The sequence below is a fragment of the Pongo pygmaeus genome, chromosome 9, assembly GCF_028885625.2.
Source record: "Pongo pygmaeus isolate AG05252 chromosome 9, NHGRI_mPonPyg2-v2.0_pri, whole genome shotgun sequence".
In the NCBI taxonomy this organism is placed as follows: domain Eukaryota; kingdom Metazoa; phylum Chordata; class Mammalia; order Primates; family Hominidae; genus Pongo; species Pongo pygmaeus.
The window spans coordinates 76,330,809-76,349,288 of record NC_072382.2 but is presented as its reverse complement, the minus strand read 5'-3'; the positions used below and the strand labels follow the sequence as shown (position 1 = coordinate 76,349,288).

Sequence of the window (18,480 nt, the reverse complement as noted above, 5' to 3'; positions counted from 1 at the left end):
CTCTCTAGGCAACTGAGGGCTCAGAGTCCAGCTCTCCTGCTCACCACACAAAGGGCTGTGAGAACAGGCTGGTTGCAGGTGTAGTCAATGGCCTGCCAGTGAGGGCGGGATGCATACATCACAGTGGAACTCCCTTTGTACAGCTGGACAAAGACCCAGCTGTACCTGGGCAGGCTGCGGGGTTAGCACAGCACTGGACCAGGCAGCAGAGGCATAGCTTCATTTGAATTTCAGAGCTACTAGGGCTCCATCTTCTTTGTGAAAATGAGGGTTTGGGATCACATAAGTCATTCCCAATCCAGAGACTCATGTTACATGTTCTCAGATTGGAAGTTAGGATCTTGACATTCTAAATATTTTTTTTTAGAGACCAATTTATTCTCAAATTTTACGAACACAGAAATACTATCCTTGAAGAAAAGTGCATTAAACAAATCTTTCAATTCACTTCATCCTGTACTTTTTTTTTTATTTAAAAAAATTCTTTTTACCTTTTTCCCCTACCACCACTGCTGCCACCCATTGTGTATTTTAAAATAACTTTTTTTCCATATTGATTTTTCTCCACTGGGGATAAAAACCAAAATAAAAGATAACCCAAATACGGTTAAAAAATGTTTAGGATCTTGGGTTCCAGGCAGTTCAAAAACTCTGTCAAAAGGTTATATTTACCACCAGATTGCCACAATGGCAGAACAAAGTAAGAATTAGGACACTGAAATGGGTGGGGTGGTCCTGGCATTGCCCCAGCCAGATGGATCACATAGCCACCCACCCAGAGAGTCTGGGGCCAGGGGCAGCAGGTGGCCCAATGCCAGCCTGCCCATCCCTGGGATGAAAGCGGAGCCAAAACTTCAGCTGTGTGGCCTTAGGGATGGGGCAGACTTGTGGAAAACCAGGCTGTGAGGCTGCAAACACCCTAGGGGGTTGGTGGTCCTGGAGGGGTGGAGCCCATACCTGCACCTCTTATCTGACCAGTTGCATGGCATGGTGGGGAGGTAGGCCCACTTCCTTCCTGGCCTCTAGATCTTGATCTGGGCCGAGGCTGGGCAGCCTGGTCATTTTGGCCAATGCTCACACAGTAAGCTGATCTCCATAGGTTAACAGTCACCTTCCTTCCCAAGACCCCAGCATCCCCTTACAGGTGTACTTTCCAGTGTCAATATCCTGCACCTGGGGCACACCACCAGCAGTTGAGTCCCCTGGGACAAGCAGCACCTCAGAAAGCAAGGGCCTGGGGCTGTGGCTCTGGGAAGGGGTCAGGAGGGCTCAGCAGGGGCCCAGGAGACCGGCCAATGTTTCTTACCTCCCAGGCTCAAGTGATCCTCCCACCTCAGCCTCCCAGTAGGTGAAACTACAGGCATGTGCCACCACGCCTGACTAATCTTTAAATTTGTGTGTGTGTGTGTGTGACGGAGTCTCACTGTCGCCCAGGCTGGAATGCAGTGGCGTGATCTCAGCTCACTGTAACCTCCGCCTCCCGGGTTCACGCCATTCTCCTGCCTCAGCCTCCCGAGTAGCTGGGACTACAGGTGCCCGCCACCACGCCCGGCTAATTTTTTTTGTATTTTTAGTAGAGACGGGGTTTTACCGTGTTAGCCAGGATGGTCTCGATCTCCTGTCCTTGTGATCCGCCCGGCTCGGCCTCCCAAAGTGCTGGGATTACAGGCATGAGCCACTGCGCCTGGCCTAAATTTTTTAAGAGATGGAGTCTGGCTATGTTGCCCAGGTTGATCTTGAACCCCTAAGCTCAAAGGATTCTCCCGTTTTGGCCTCCCAAAGTGCTGGGATAACAGATGTGAGCCATCATACCCTGCCAATATTTCTTAAAGCCTAAGAAAAATCACCAGTTCCCCCTAAGATGTACTGCATGGATTAAACTTGTAAAATGAGGTTAGTAATGAAATCTGTCCATTATAAGGGATGTCACGAAGATTAAATGTTTACAGCAAGCTCAGGGCATATAACAATTATCTTCTCACCATGGTCATGCTTACGCTATAAATGTAGCTTTGGCTAATATAACAGAGAGTCATACCAGTCTGGGTGTTATAAGGAAAAAAAGAGAATGGTTTGGTAGATAAAATAATATCAAAATCTAATGTCCCTGAGGAGGAGAATAGTAAGAAAAACAATCTCTGAGGTTGAAAATATTCACTATGATACTTCAATGTTTTCCAGCTCTGATGTTGGCAGGCCCTACTTTGAAATACAACAGCTGCATTTATACATAGCAACATCAGATCTCAGAAATAATCACTAGATGGATGCCTGTAATCCCAGCACTTTGGGAGGCTGAGGCGGGCGGATCACCACAGGTTGGGAGTTTCAGACCAGCCTGGCCAACATGGTGAAACTCCGTCTCTACTAAAAATTAAAAATTAGCCAGGTGTGCTAGTGCATGCCTGTAATCCCAGCTACTCAGGAGGCTGAGGCATGAGAATCACTTGAACCCAGGAGACGGAGGTTGCAGTGAGCCGAGATCATGCCACTGTACTCCAGCCTAGGTGACAGAGTGAGACTTCGTCTCAAAAAAAAAAAAAAAATTACAAATAATCAAGATGGAAAATGGAACAAGGCACTGTAAAAGGCCAAATTCACCATTGTAAAATGGGGATATTGATTATCTACCCAGCTATGCCCACCGTTTGAGTAGAAGCAGAAAGCATGGCACCTGTAGTCAGTTCATGTACAGTTGGGATGGGGAGAATCCAATATCATGAATTTAGCTATTAAAATCCAAGAGGATATGCTTAAGTAGTGGTAATAATAACAGCTAGCACTAATTGGGCATTTGCTGTGATAGGTCAGGCATTGTGTTAAGCACTCTACATGCAGATGACCAAAGGGAGGAACAGGGAGGTAACTGATGTGCTTGTGCTCATACTGCTAAGTTGTATACCCGGTGCTGAATCCAAACTGTTGGGCTTGAAGAGCTGGGGTCTTTTATATTTTTCTCTTAGCCATGTTTTCCTTTATTGTCCAAGTTTTCTACAATGAGTGTTGGTGTCTTTTTTTTTTTTTTGACAGAGTATCTCGCTCTCTCACCCAGGCTGGAGTGCAGTGGCACAATCGTGGCTCACTGCAACCTCCGCCTCCTGGGTTCAAGCAATTCTCATGCCTCAGCCTCCTGAGTAGCTGGGATTACAGGCATGTGCCACCACACCAGGCTAAATTTTTTTTTTTTTTTTTTTTGAGATGGAGTCTCGCTTTGCCACCCAGGCTGGAGTGCAGTGGCACGATATTGGCTCACCGCAACCTCCGCCTCCCAGGTTCAAGAGATTTTCCCGCCTCAGCCTCCCGAGTAGCTGGGATTACAGGCACCCACCACTACACCCAGCTAATTTTTGTATTTTTAGTAGAGATGGGGTTTAACCATCTTGGCCAGGCTGGTCTTGAACTCCTGACCTCGTGATCCACCCACCTTGGCCTCCCAATGTGCTGGGATTACAGGCGTGAGCCACCGTGCCCGGCTAAATTTTGTATTTTTAGTAGAGACAGGGTTTCACCATGTTGGCCAGGCTATTCTCGAACTTCTGGCCTCTACTGATCCACCAGCCTAGGCCTCCCAAAATGCTGGTGGGAGCTACCACACCCCGCCAGAGCTGGGCTCTTAACTGTTATAATGTCTCCAAACAGAGGGAATATACTAGATGATAAACACTAGAGAAGAAACACAGAAACATGTATTAATAGTTACATCTCCTTTAACTCCCACAACAGCCCTGAGATAACTGAGGATCAGAAAGGTTCAAGGTCACCCACTCACTCAATCAGTGCTGGTGCCAGAATTTGATCCCAGGTCTCTGATTGCAATGCTCAGCTTCTCCCCGCATCTCAAGTCTCCTTAGTAAAGCACTGCAGAGGAAGGTGTTCCCACTCGCCTCACCACCACAGCAGCACTGAGATACTCATAGCCTTTGCTTAATTTCCCAGGTAAGAGTGCGGAGCATGGCTGACTGGAGATGGTGGGCTGGGTGGGGTCTGTGGCTGAAATTTCTTGGACTTCCCCTTGGTGGTGTGAGGTCACACATGCGGGTAGCAGACTCCAGATTATCATATTACGCTGTGGGCTTCAGCAGCCTTGCCAGCCTAGCTTCTGTCTGGGAGTGGATCCCCCAAAAAACCCTTTATCCACTGTCCTCTCAGCACACATTGTGCTTCTCCTGGTTCTCTACGCTAATGGTGTTTTCATCCCTGACTGGCTCACCCTCTGGGTCCATCCCCAAGAACTCACATTACTAGCAGGTGTTCTCTCCTTGCCTGATGGGCAAGCTGATCAGTTAAGCAGCTCCCAGTCTGTCACCAGCTGCCAGGAAACCTAATGACTAGAACCTAACTCTTCAGAGCCTGAGAGTAACCTATTTTTTTTTTTTTTTTTTTTGTCTCGCTCTTGTCACCCAGGCTGGAGTGCAGTGGCACGATCTCAGCTCACTGCAAACTCCGCCTCCTGGCTTCACGCCATTCTCCTGCCTCAGCCTCCCTAGTAGCTGGGACTACAGGTGTCCACCACCACGCCCGGCTAATTTTTTGTACTTTTAGTAGAGACGGGGTTTCACCATGTTAGCCAGGAAGGTCTCGATCTCCTGACCTCGTGGTCCACCTCCCTCGGCCTCCCAAAGTGCTGGGATTACAGGCATGAGCCACGGCACCCGGCTGACAGTAACCTTTGATGAGAAGTCCATGAAAGGCTTCAGCCCTTGTCTCCATGTTGCCAATAGCTGTATTTCTACCAGTGGGTTCCAAGAACAATTTCACAACATGGTTTTGGCCACCCAGCATCAACACCTTGCCTAGGTGGGGGAGAGGGGCATTGAGTATGGCACTGGGCTGGGCCTCATTTCCACTGTAGAAGCCAAAGCTATCTTTTTCAGCAGCTGGGTCAGACACCAGGCTTGGCCAATCAGATGCTCACACCCACAACTTTAAACCTCAGAGTGACACAAAGAAAAAGGGACAGCTGAAAAATCATTCACTGGGAGAGTCTGGTGATGACATCCTAGACCAGACTGCTTTTCAGCCATGACCTTGGCTGCGTTCCCTGATGCCAGCCTCCCTAGATCTCATTTCAGAGCTGAGTTTTCCAGGCTTCTCATAGATTCTGAGTTATCTGAGATCCTTCCAATAAAGTTCTATGCTGCTTATGTTAGCCAGTTTCTTCTTTTGCTTGCAGATACAATACCTAATTTGCTGTGGACGGCATCCAGCTCAGAGGGTTCTTGCCTCCAATGTGGGAGTCTTCCCTAAAATCCTGTTGTGGTGAGGTTACCCTGAGAGGGCAGGCCTGCTCCTTCTAAAATGGCTTCTGAACAAATTGTGCATTAAGCTGCCAGTATTGTCATACTTAAGGTAATAGCATCTGGGAAAAGATAAAAATACACACACACACTCAGTTGTGTATACATGGACTGTATCTCTTTAAGAATATACAAGAAGGGCCGGGCGCGGTGGCTCATGCCTGTAATCCCAGCACTTTGGGAGGCCGAGGAGTGCAGATCACAGGGTCAGGAGATAGAGACCATCCTGGCTAACACAGTGAAACCCCATCTCTACTACAAATACAAAAAATTAGCCGGACGTGGTGGTGGATGTCTGTAGTCCCAGCTACTAGGGAGGCTGAGGCAGGAGAATGGCATGAAGCCAGGAGGCGGAGCTTGCAGTGAGCTGAGATCGCAGTGAGTCGAGATCGCACCACCGCACTCCAGCCTGGGCGACAGAGTAAGACTGTCTCAAAAAAAAATATATATATATATATATATATGTATATACACACACATATATACACACATACACATACATATATACAAGAAACACAGTGGAGAGCGCCTCTGCAGAGGGTTAGCTCAGCAGTGGGAGAGGGGCTTATTTTACCATGTTTATGAATAGACCAACATGTTTTAAAATATTATCTGGAACACATGTAATTTTCACAAGTCGAAATAAAAACAGGACAGGCATGGTGGCTCATGCCTGTAATCCCAGCACTTTGGGAGGCCAAGAGTTCAAGACCAGCCTGGCCAACATGGTGAAACCCCATCTCTGTGAAAAATTACAAAAACTAACTGGGTATGGTTGCGTATGCCTGCAGTCCCACCTCTTGAGTCTGAGGCACAAGAATCACTTGCCTGGGAGGCAGAGGTTGCAGTGAGCTGAGATCACGCCACTGCACTCCAGCCTGGGCAATAGAGTGAGACTGTGTCAGAAAAAATAAATAAAATAAAAATAAAAACACATAGATTAGTATCATCTTTATTTCACTGGTAATCAGATTTTATATCTGAAGCCCTGACAGAAAGAAAATGACTCTTGAGCTTTCCTGTGACCCCTGGCCCTCAGCCTTGGCTCCTTTGGCCTGAGCCTCCTACTCTCCTGCAGAGAACATCCAATTACTTTGGGATCACTGGTGGGATGGAGGATGGGAGAGCTGGCAGTGTGGTGGGGTGGTGGCAGGAGTCCCTGAGGGCAGTATGTACCCCCATCTGCATATTTAATGCCTCTTCTTGCCCCCTTCTCCCAAACCGTATTTTGAATTGAAAAGGAACAGAGAGAGGTAGTGATAGCCTTGGCTTGAAGAACATTCAGGAGAGCTAAAAGTAAGCAAGTCTCTCCTCATTCATCAAGCCCCCACTGTGGAAGTAGGAAAGATGGAGCTGCAGAGAGGTCCAGCCAGGAAAGGCAATAGAGTCCATGACAAGAGCCAAGCCAGCGCCACAATACCTCCTTAAAGTCTCCAAATACAGTCGTGCTGGAGGTTAGGGCTTCAACATAAGAATTTGGGGGGACATAAATCAGTCCATAACAGCAAGAGCCAGATCAGGGAAGGCTTCACAAAGGCAAGTTTCAACTAAGTTCTACTGGAGTCAGTCACAAGGGTGCAAGCAGTGTAAACAGCCAGGTACAAAAGCACAAAGAGGGAAAGGTGAGTCCTTGTTTGGCCTTTCCTTCAAGGGTGCTGTAGATGGGCTTTACCTGGGTATTTAACTGGAAGCCTTTTGCAGTCCTGAGGGTGGGGCCATGATCACTACTGCAGCAGGATTCCATCTACTTGCACAGATTACAGGCTAAGATCTCTGGCTGTGTCCAGCACCATACGTAAGGCTGAATGGTTGTCCCTAAAGGACACTGACAATGTCAGACTGCTTCACCAAGAGCCACAAGGCCTTTAAGAATTACCTTAGAGGTCTTCCCGCCTCCTCTAACAGCAGCTAAATTCAGGGAACCACTTAATTCCTCTACTGAATAGCACTCCTGTGGCATAGCCCTGGCTGGAAGAGTAATGCCATTTGGTCAAGCAACAAGCATTTTCAACTCTCCCTCCCCACTTAAGACATATTAAGGGCTGGGTGCAGTGGCTCACGCCTGTAATCCCAGCAATTTGGGAGGCCGAGGCGGGTGGATCACGAGGTCAGGAGATCGAGACCATCCTGGCTAACATGGTGAAACCTCGTCTCTACTAAAAATACAAAAAAATTAGCCAGGCATGGTAGCAGGCGCCTGTATTCCCAGCTACTCGGGAGGCTGAGGCAGGAGAATGGCATAAACCCAGGAGGCAAAGCTTGCAGTGAGCAGAGATCACACCACTGCACTCCAGCCTGGGCAACAGAGCGAGACTCCGTCTCAAAAATAAATAAATAAATAAATAGGAGGAGCCTGCAGTGAGCCGAGATCACACCATTCCTCTCCAGCCTGGGCGACAGAGCGAGACTCCGTCTCAAAAATAAATAAATAAATAAATAAATAAAATAAAATAAAATAATTGCTAGTAGTTTTTATTATACTGTCTAGGGAGGCAATTACTTTGAAAATCAAGGTAAATGCCAAGCACAGTGGCTCGTATCTGTATTCCCAGCACTTTGGGAGGCCGAGGCAGGAGGATCATTTCAGCTCAAGAGTTCGAGACCAGACTGGGCAACATGGTGAAACCCCATCTCTGCTAAAAATATAAAAATTAGGCCAGGTGCGGTGGCTCACGCCTGTAATCCCAGCACTTTGGGAGGCTGAGGCGGGCGGATCGCGAGGTCAGGAGATGGAGACCATCCTAGCTAACACGGTGAAACCCCATCTCTACGAAAAATACAAAAGACTAGCCAGGCGTAGTGGCGGGCACCTGTAGTCCCAGCTACTCGGGAGGCTGAGGCAGGAGAATGGTGTGAACCTGGGAGGCGGAGCTTGCAGTGAGCCAAGATCTTGCCACTGCACTCCAGCCTGGGTGACAGAGCGAGACTCCATCTCAAAAAAAAATAATAAAAAAATAAAAATTAGTCAGAGATGGTGGCACATGCCTGTAGTCCCAGCTACCCAGAAGGTTGAAGTGGGAGGATGGCTTGAGCTCAGGAGGTGGAGTTTGCAGTGAAATTGTGCCACTACCACTGCACTCCAGCCTGGGCAATACAGCCAGACCCTGTCTCAAAAAAGAATATCAAGGTAACTTATGGAGGGTGGGGCTGCGTTTAGAGTGGGATATAGAGGGAGTCCCAGCATAATTTAAACTTCTCAAACTCTGGTTACCAAGTGCTCACCTGAGCTCTACATTTGTCTTATATAGTTTTCTGTAAAAGATGTAAAAGACTAGGCTGGGTACAGTGGCTCACGCCTGTAATCCCAGCACTTTGGGAGGTGGATCACTTGAGGTCAGGAGTTCCAGACCAGCCTGGCCAACATGGTGAAACCCCGTCTCTACTAAAAATACAAAAATTGGCCAGGAGTGGTGGCGGCCTTCTGTAATCGCAGCTACTCAGGAGGCTGAGGTTGCAGTGAGCTGAGATTGTGCCACTGCACTCCAGCCTGGGCGACAGAGCAAGACTGTCTCAAAAAGAATAAAAATCCCCCACTTCAGCCTCTTGAAGATTACAGGTATGAGCCACTGCACCTGGCCTCCCATATCTTCTTAGATACAAGGGAGGGGGCAAATCTGGGGGTCTCTTTTTTTTTTTTTTGAGACAGGGTCTGTCACCCAGGTTGGGCTGGAGAGTGGTGGTACAATTATGGCTCACTGCAATCTCCACCTCCCAGGATCAAGCCATCCTCCCACCTCAGCCTCCACATCTGGCAAATTTTTAAAATCTCTTCGTAGAGACAGGGTTTCACCATGTTGTCCAGGCTGGCCTGGAACTTCTGGGCTCAAGTGATCCACCTGCCTTGGCCTCCCAAAGTGCTGGGATTACAGGTGTGAGCCAGCACAGCTGGACACATTTTGCCATTTTTAAATGGTTACACAGGGGTGTTCACTTTCATAATTCAGTAATCTATACACTAATAATCTTCATTTTTCTGTCACAATTAAGTTTATTTCTTCCTCCCTAAGCTGTTCCTCTTACTGCACATTGCCTTTGTCACAGCACCACCTAGTGGTAATTAACAGCACTTTCTCCCAATAATTCAGTAATCTATTATGCTAATAATCTGCATACTTTTCTGTCACAATTCATTAAGTTTCTTTCTCCTTAAGCTATTATTCTTACTGCACATTTCCTTTGTTACAGCAACACCTAGTGGGAATTAACAGCACTAACTTCTCCCACCGACTGAACTTCCAAGTGGACTGGAGAAAACTCATGAGGAATTTAAAAGATCACCTAATCTGATATACAGCGCAGTATAGTCTTAACCTATTCCCAGCACTTAATTTGCAGATGTTTGGCCGGGAACGGTGGCTTACGCCTGTAATCCCAGCACTTTGGGAGGCCAAGGCAGGTGGATCACGAGGTCAGATCGAGACCATCCTGGCTAACACGGTGAAACCCCGTCTCTACTAAAAACACACAAATAGCCGGGCTTGGTGGCGGGCGCCTGTAGTCCCAGCTACTCAGGAGGCTGAGGTAGAATGGCGTGAACCAGGGAGTCGGGGCTTGCAGTGAGCAGAGATCGCGCCACTGCACTCCAGCCTGGGTGACAGAGTGAGACTCCGTCTCAAAAAATAAAAATAATAAAAAATAATTTGCAGATGTTCAAGTAAGTTCAACTGGCTGGGTGCTCATGCCTGTAATTCCAGCCTCTGAAAGGCCAAGGTGGGGGGATCACTTGAAGTCAAGAGTTTGAGACCAGCCTGGCCAACGTGGGGAAACCCCGTCTCTACTAAAAATACAAAAATTAGCTGGGCATGGTGGCGGGTACCTGTAATCCCAGCTAGCGGGAGGCTGAGGCTGGAGAATGGCTTGAACCCGGGACGCAAAGGTTGCAGTAAGCCGATATAGCACCACTGCATTCCAGCCTGATACACAAGAGCGAAACTCCACCTCAAAAAATAAAAAACAAACCAACCAGGAATCCATATAATCATCAAAGGCTCTTTCAAAAAGGTGAGGGAGGGGCAGCACATCTGTAAGATGAACTTCTGGAGATTGATGCACAATGAGAATATACAGCAGTCTTCCTGCAGTACCAATGATTGGTTCCATGACCCCCTTCAAATACCAAAATCCCCAGATGCTTAAATTCCTTATACAAAATGGGAGAGTATTTATACCTAAGATAACCTAGGCACATCCTTAGACTTTCAATCTTCGCTGGATTACTTTTAATACCTAATGTACATGCTACATAGCTGTTACACTGCAGTGTACAAGAACATAAGTGACAAGAAAATATAGTATTTTGAAAATAAGAAAAATAAGTCTACATGTTCAGTACACACACAACCATCCTTTTTGATTATTTTTGATCCAAAGTTGGTTGAATCCACAAACGCAAATCCCTTGGACAGAGGGCTGACTCTATCACTATAGAAGTATACACTTAAATGGTTAAGATGACCAATTTATGAGTCAAAAAGGAAGGGGGGGCAGATACTTGTCAGTGTGCGCCCTACATAATTACCTCAAATATTAAGCCCTTACCATGTGCCAAGCAATACAAACACCATGTACAGCTCAGTCTAATTGAGAAGACAACCAAATCATCACAGCAACTGCTAAGCGGCCTATGGAGCCAGGGTTATCTCATCAGCCAGGCTGCATCACCAGGAAGCAGCCACCTGATTAGGCCTTCCAGGCCCGTAACAGCTGTCCCTGGAAGTCCCCTCTGTGATCAACCAGAATCTGATTATCAGTCTCATGATTTTCAAGCCAACCTGTCCCTCACTAGTTTTGCCTGAAAAAATCGTGCCGAATTTCTTGTACAGACACTGGCAGAAAATACTTCAAAACATTTATAGATAAAATCAGAGACAATTTAAATGTTCTTTACAGTTCTCCAGAACATAATGGCCTATAGTACCAATGACTGGTTCCATGATCCCCTAAGAGAACACAACTTAGGAATGTGGATTCTAATGATAGCTTTATACTGCTTAGGCAAATTTACTTCTGAGCCTTAAGTGCCTTCAGTGGTGCAAGCAAATTTCCTTTACACTTTAGAGAGGTTGATTAATGAGTACATATGTAAAGAACACTTAGAGCACAGCATGACACAAAATATCATGGCCATTTATATTCACTTTCGATGTGCAACGTGGATCGCCTTATGCATAGGAAAAACTCAAATATATCACTCTTCTAAACCTACAATCCTGAACTACAGGACAACGAATCAAGGTGCTGCCTTGCTTGCTAACAACCTTCGCTATCACACAAAGATATTTCTCTGGTTAGCTCTGCTTGGGTCTTACTGTTCTGGCCCTTGCAAATACCACAAGTATGGTTAAAACCAAGAAGATATGTAATGCTCCAGAGGCCAACGTGCCCCTCAGTCTGAATACTGAACAGTCTAGTCAGACCTTGTGTCTTTGTACAAGATTTTATTAAAGGTCTTTACAGAGCAACATCCAGACTCCAGAGTACAGCTGCCAAGGAGACCCTGAAACCAAATAAAGCACAAAAGTAAGAAACTTTACCTGAGTTATTAAGTTCCTCATTTACCAAATGGATACACACTCCCACTTAGGGTTTGCAGCAACATTAATAGAATACATACATAAAGGTTTGTCCTTTTTCATACCAAAAAAAAAAAAAAAACACAAGGCACCTAGAGACACAACACCTATAAACAAAAAAACCCCAAGTGTTGACCATAGGAGGCTTGTTAGTGTTTTACAGGGGCTGCTAAAGGACAAAACAGCAAAAGTGCCTAGAAAATCTTGAGCAGCCAAGCACAGTGGCTCACCTGACGTCAGGAGTCTGAGACCAGCCTGGCCAACAAGGTGAAACCCGTCTCTACTAAAAATACAAAAATTAGCTGGGCTTGGTGGCAGGTGCCTATAATCCCAGCTACTCCGGAGGCTGAGACAGGAGAATTGCTTGAACATGGGAGGCAGAGGTTGCAGTGAGCCAATATCGTGCCACTGCACTCTAGCCTGGGCGACAGAACAAGGCTGTCTCAAAAAAACAAAAAATTTGAGCAAATAAGGGAGGATAAGGGAAAACTATTTCATATACACGAGTAAAAGCAGGAACTTCTTTCTGAAAAGAATAAAGGCAAACACCTGTCCCAATGGAACCGAGGGTTAAATAGACCCCAGGTTTCAACTTGTATTCTCCCACCTAAAGCAAATAAATGAAATTTTTATTCACCAAATGCTTACCAGAATGTGTGATACAAGTAATAACAGAAAGACTCGGAAGGACCCTATTCTGCCCCAAGAGGCCCCTGACCCTGCAGACATACCTGTTATGCTGTGGGGACTGGCTGGGGCATGGCAGGCGGCTCTGGCTTCCCACCCTTCTGTTCTGAGATGGGGGTGGTGGGCAGTATCTCATCTTTCGGTTCCACGATGCTCACGTGGTCAGGCAGGGGCTTCTTAGGGCCAATCTTACCAGTTGGGTCCCAAGGCAGCATGATCTTCACCTTGATGCCCAGCACACCTAGAGGACCCCACAGTTGTTAGCACACAGCTGGGGTCTCACCGGCCCCCATCACACAAGACCAAAGAGAGCAAGCAGTTTACTCAAGCACCCCTGGGTCTGGACCCTTCTCAGACAAATGCCTCTAAATCGGTCAATAAATAGGACACTTCTGCAAAAGGAACTCGTGCACAGCACCACAGAACATGGCACTGACAAGGACCAAGAGCAGGACGTGACCTTTCTGACTCGTCATCGTGTCATCACTGAAGGGTACACAGATGGCTAAAACAAGGACAAACCAACTCTTGGATCTGACAGATCTTAGCAATTCGATTCTTACACATCAATGTGGCAATCGATACACCAAGGAATATGAACATGCCCAGCTATTTCCATGATAAACTCCCCCAAATACTTAGATGTCTGTGGAAAACCAAATCTGTCCACAAATGCCCTTTGCCAAGCACTCTCAGCTGCTCACCCTGTCTGAGCAACACGTGGCGCACAGCAGTGTCAACGTAGTAGTTAACAGGGTCTCCGCTGTGGATCATCAGGCCATCCACAAACTTCATGGATTTAGCCCTCTGTCCTCGGAGTTTCCCAGACACCACGACCTCGCAGCCTTTGGCCCCACTCTCCATGATGAACCGCAGCACACCATAGCAGGCCCTTTAAAAGAACAGAAGAAAGCCACTTGTGTTATTGTCAAGGACCTCCACCAAGTGTAAAAAACAAAACAAAGACTTGGTTTTCAATGTTCCTTTAATGGAGAATAAATCTGACCAGAGTCTGGCCCCAAGAATACCAATTCTCTTCCACACCCATCATTCCAAACCTTTGGGTAATATTCATCAAGTATGTCAAGCTCCTAAATATGTACTTTCCAACCCTGGCTGCATACTGGAATCACCTTGGAAGGCTAAAATAAAAAACAAAAGAAACCCTGACATCTAGGCCCTACTCTAGGCCAATTAAATGGGCAAAGTCCAGGAATATGTATTTAAAAATGCTCCCTGGGTGATTCTCATGTATAACCAAAACTGAGAACCACATTTAAACTCCACAATTACCCACTTTGTGGTCCCTTGAAATACTCTGCAACCTCCAAAGTCTCATTCACTAGGAAAGCTAACCCACCTAGGATCCTGGCTACCTTGTTATTAGAACACTGATAAAACATTTTAAAATATGACCTACCCCCCAACTCATTCGGTAGTTTACACTCTGCGAGATACTAACTGGAGAGCTAGCCACCTCCAGGCCCTTTCACATTATCTTACTTAATATTCCACAACTGAGAGGTGGTATAACGGTCCACCTTAGAAGATAGGAGACCCCAGGCTGCGAAGTTCATTAACTTGCTTCAATGTGTGCAAACAGCATGTGGAGGGGTTATTAAGACAGATTGCTGAGTCACACATCCAGTTTCTCATTTGGTGGGTCTGGGACTGGCACTAATCTGAGAACCATTGTTCTAAGCAGCCTAGCTGGCACTCAAACCAGGTAAGCAGTCTTTTCTAGGTCCTTACCTAGAGCCTTGCCTACACTACCCATCCCTACCAGTCAACCTTCCTACAGCACAGCTTTCCTGTCATTCCTCCAGGCAAGGCATTTCAATGCCTTTACATACAGTCAAACTGCACAAAGAACTTCCTGTTGAAATCTTACCAGTAGACCCTCACACTACTACTATCTGCATGCAACTCAGAGGTTAAGTGTCTAGATTTTAAGCTATTTCTCATCAGGTCTATCTTATCTCTTCACAATACCATTTTAAGAGTGAACACACTAAGCAGATTTGAATGATTGCTACTGAAGTTTCATGGTATCCTACAAGTACTAAGGCACTTCTACCTAGGGATACCTAACACACACCCAGTAACAGGCCTAATTATTCCTCATTGCCCACCGCCCTGCCCCCTCCAACAGTGCTCTTTGTAAAGCCTTCTCCAACAGGAGTTGGTCCCCTCCTTGGAGAGTTCTATTTGTGTTTAACTCTCAAAGCACCCAGAACACTTCTCCATTACAGGACTGACCACCCTTTATGGTTCTGGCTGCTTTAGTAGTCTTGTTAGCCTGCCAGTTCAGTGAGGGCATGGCTTAGTATTTTATTATAATCCTGGGAGACTAGCAGATCCTGTAACTTTATAACAGTTCATCTGCTAAATTAACAAATGGCAGACATATATTTTGATACACACAAAAGGTCATGACCATTAGGTCTCAGGACACTTACCTCCGCACAGCAAGCCCTCCTAGGAGTTTGTAACGCAGAGACTCTGCCTGGGCAATGGCACACAGACCTCTAGTGGCCACCTTTTCCGCATAAAGCTTTAAAGGAAGCAAGGGATATCCTGTTACCATCACCATTATTTTCAACTGAAAGTTGAAAATTTGGCATTTGCCACACAAGTATCACTTTCTACACCAAGCCTGCCCAACCCACGGGCCGCACGCTGCCCAGGAGATGGCTTTGATTGTGGCCCAACACAAATTCAACATCGTGATTTTTGTGCTACCAGTAGTGTGGCCCAAGACATTTCTTCTTCCAATGTAGCCTACGGAGGCCAAAAGATTGGACACCACCATCACATACAGCCTATAATTTCAGTATCCCTCAATTCCTGAAGCACTTCTACCACCTACACACAATGCAGGTTCCTTGCCCTCCCACCCTGGCTCCTTTGGCCACACCAAGTCCACCAATGGGGATGGTCAGTCCATCATATGCATCATTTCTATACCCAAGTTGAATGTAAAATCCTTTAACCATCAGCCATTAGCAGAATAGGCTTACAAAGTTAAGCCCATTATTCATTAAGAGAATTTCAAGTTATACCAGTCCAGTTGTACTGAACAAACAATTAAAGTCTCCAAGTTGAAAAGTTTTTATAAGTATCATTCTGAAGAGCCATTATCTCTGGCATATGCCAGAATCACTCACCTCTACACTGCCCTCTGGAAAGCCAAACCTCTTCTGAACTACAGCAGTCAGTTCCCGAATCCGCCGGCCCTTCTCACCAAGAACATTCTGTGTTCTGGGGGGAAAAAGTGACAATTCACGATTCTCACAAATGCTAGATGTAACTTTAAATCTTGCATATATGTGTGGTAGCAAAATCTCTGCCACAAAGCATATAATTTTCATTGGCAAAAACTAAAATTTTTAAAATGCAGCTTTTTTTTTTTTTTTTTTTTTGGAGACAGGGTCTCACTCTGTCCCCCAGGCTGGATCACACCAATGGCTCACTGCAGCCTGAACCTCTTGAGCTCAAGCCATCGCCTGCTTCAGCCTCTGGAATAGCTGGGACCACAGGCATGCACCACCACACCCTTTTTTATTTTTTGTAGAGAGGGGGTTTCCCCATGTTGCCCCAGCTGATATTGAACTCCTGAGCTCAAGTGATCCTATGCCTGGCCTTAAAATCTATCTTTCAAGAAGCAATTACATTCACTAAGCCCAGATTCACTGGTCTGTCTGTCCCCTTAAGTTCATAGAGGATAAACCGGCCGGGCGCGGTGGCTCACGCCTGTAATCCCATCACTTTGGGAGGCCGAGGCAGGCGGATCACGAAGTCAGGAGATCCACACCGTCCTGGCTAACACGGTGAAACCCCGTCTCTACTAAAAACACAAAAAATTAGCAAGGTGTGGTGGCGGACGCCTGTAGTCCCAGCTACTCGGGAGGCTGAGGCAGGGGAATGGCATGAACCCTGGAGGCGGAACTTGCAGTGAGCCGAGATCGCGCCACTGCACTCCAGCTTTGGGGACAGAGCAAGACTCCGTCTCAAAAAATAAATAAACCAACTTAACACTTAGAACAATTATAGGTGATGGCCAGTCAAATGAGTTTTACCTGGTGGCTAAGATAATGATTTCTGTCCTGGTTGGTGTAACTCGCACCTCAACTCCAGAGTAGCCATCTTCAGCCAGCTCCCGAGTAAGAAACTCATTCAGTTCAGCTTTGAAGATGCCATCAGCGACAAACTAATCCAAACAAAGCAAAGTTCAAAATTAGGACATCGGTGTAGGCTCACTTTCGCCTGAGCCAGTCTAGTCTTATTAGTCAATGCATCCCTCACCAAGACTAAATACCTCCAACCAATGGTTCCAAACCCTTGTTCCAACAGGAGTGCAGCAACCCTTCTCAGACAAATGCCTCTAAGTCATCTTTAGGAAATTACTTCAACCAGGGCCCTTTAAACTGTGCCACAGAACGCAGCACAGAGTAGGCCACCTGGGCAAAGAGAACACCCCCAAGTCAGACTCGTCATTATCTCTTCATCGAAGGATTTAAAACAGTTCCACATGCAAAACAAGAAACTGCTCTAATGGCTTATTTACACTTCACTCAGCACAGCAAAGACACTGTACTTGTCACTGTTAAGGAATAGATAGTAAACTTACCATATAAGCTCTCTCACTTGTAGACACAACCTGCACCGTCTAAAGAATCCCAGCCATGTTATCTGGCCTTACGGTACGAACAGAGCTAGCAAATCCTCTCTCTCGAGAAGTTGTGGATTTAATTTTAACATCGAAGTGTATATATGAAATGACAAACTGTCTATTTTTAAAGCTAATGATTTTTACACAGTTCTCCCCCATGGAATGACAAGGCGTTAAATCCGAGGCAGCTTCCTCCCGGGGTCCCCAGACGGAGCAAGCAACCGTCAGCAACCCTTCAGGTTGAGGTCCTGGGGCCAGCAGACTGTACCCAGACACGACCAGTTAAGGCAAGAATACAGTGCGGCCTTCCTTTCCTAAAACCATGGGATAAGACATGAGAGAAATGACACACGCCCTCAAAATACAACGTTTACTAATTCCGTTGACCAAAAAATGCTCACAAACGCCTTCTCCAGGACAGAAGGGGCGCCTGGTGCCCATCTCTCTGCGCTTCACTTGGAACCAGAGAAAAACCTGTCTCTCCCTTCCCCGGCTACACAGCGCCCGCCTGGCTCGGGCCTCTCACTCAATCCACCGCCATCCGCGGCCCGCAGGAACGCCAGGAAGCCTAAGCCGCTTCCCAGGGCAGGCCACGGAAATGCAGGCCTCGGGGTGGCACTCCGAGAAGCCCTCGACCCACACGGCGCCGTCGTTCCTCAAACCCATTCCCCAGAGGCTCACCTTCCTCTTCTTAGATATTTGCACGGCCATCTTGCCGCCGCGCTCCGCTGAAAGGAAAGGAAGTTGCTCGTGGGCGGAAGTGAGTATAAAGGGCGCGAGCGACGACGAAGGGCTGCGCTACGTGGACGCCTGTGGGTGCTCATGGGAAATGTAGTTTTTATGTAAATAAGGCGTCAAGGGAAAGAAGAGTGTAGGCAGGAACAGGAAGTCCAGCAGGACTTCTAAACCTCAGAGGACCTTAGAGTTCAATTCCCATAGTTTAAAAACAAGCAATGTGAGGAGCAGAGGTGGAAATTACAGGTATAAGTTCACACAGCAACAGAGGTTAACCAGCGTGGAACTCTGGTCCCTACACTTTCAGAGTGGACACTGTAATGAAAATCTGCAGAAATCCCTCAGTGAAACTCATTTAAGACTCCTCTTTGGGAGGCCAAGGCGGGCGGATTACTTGAGGTCAGGAGTTCGAGATTAGCCTGGCGAACATGGTGAAACCCCGTCTCTACTAAAAATAGAAAAATTAGCTGGGCGTGGTGCCGGGCACCTGTAATCCCAGCTACTCGGGAGGCTGAGG

At 46.7% G+C, this 18,480-nt stretch overlaps 1 protein-coding gene and 2 non-coding genes across 3 annotated transcripts; all 3 read right to left on the bottom strand.

Annotated features, from left to right (window-relative positions):
• Positions 1-11,714: 11,714 nt before the first annotated feature.
• RPS3 (ribosomal protein S3) lies at positions 11,715-18,041 on the bottom strand. Its single transcript, XM_054438165.2, has 7 exons — positions 17,910-18,041; positions 16,636-16,766; positions 15,724-15,817; positions 15,016-15,110; positions 13,261-13,448; positions 12,601-12,797; positions 11,715-11,793 (listed from the first exon to the last, which is right to left on the bottom strand). Exons 1-6 carry the CDS (start codon positions 17,937-17,939, stop codon positions 12,604-12,606), a joined length of 732 nt encoding a protein of 243 aa, XP_054294140.1. The 5' UTR covers positions 17,940-18,041; the 3' UTR covers positions 11,715-11,793; positions 12,601-12,603.
• On the bottom strand, positions 12,903-13,048 carry LOC129009122 (small nucleolar RNA SNORD15). The gene has a single exon (XR_008492659.1). It is a non-coding gene; the product is annotated as a small nucleolar RNA SNORD15 (small nucleolar RNA).
• Positions 16,922-17,069, bottom strand: LOC129009123 (small nucleolar RNA SNORD15). The gene has a single exon (XR_008492660.1). It is a non-coding gene; the product is annotated as a small nucleolar RNA SNORD15 (small nucleolar RNA).
• Positions 18,042-18,480: the final 439 nt, after the last annotated feature.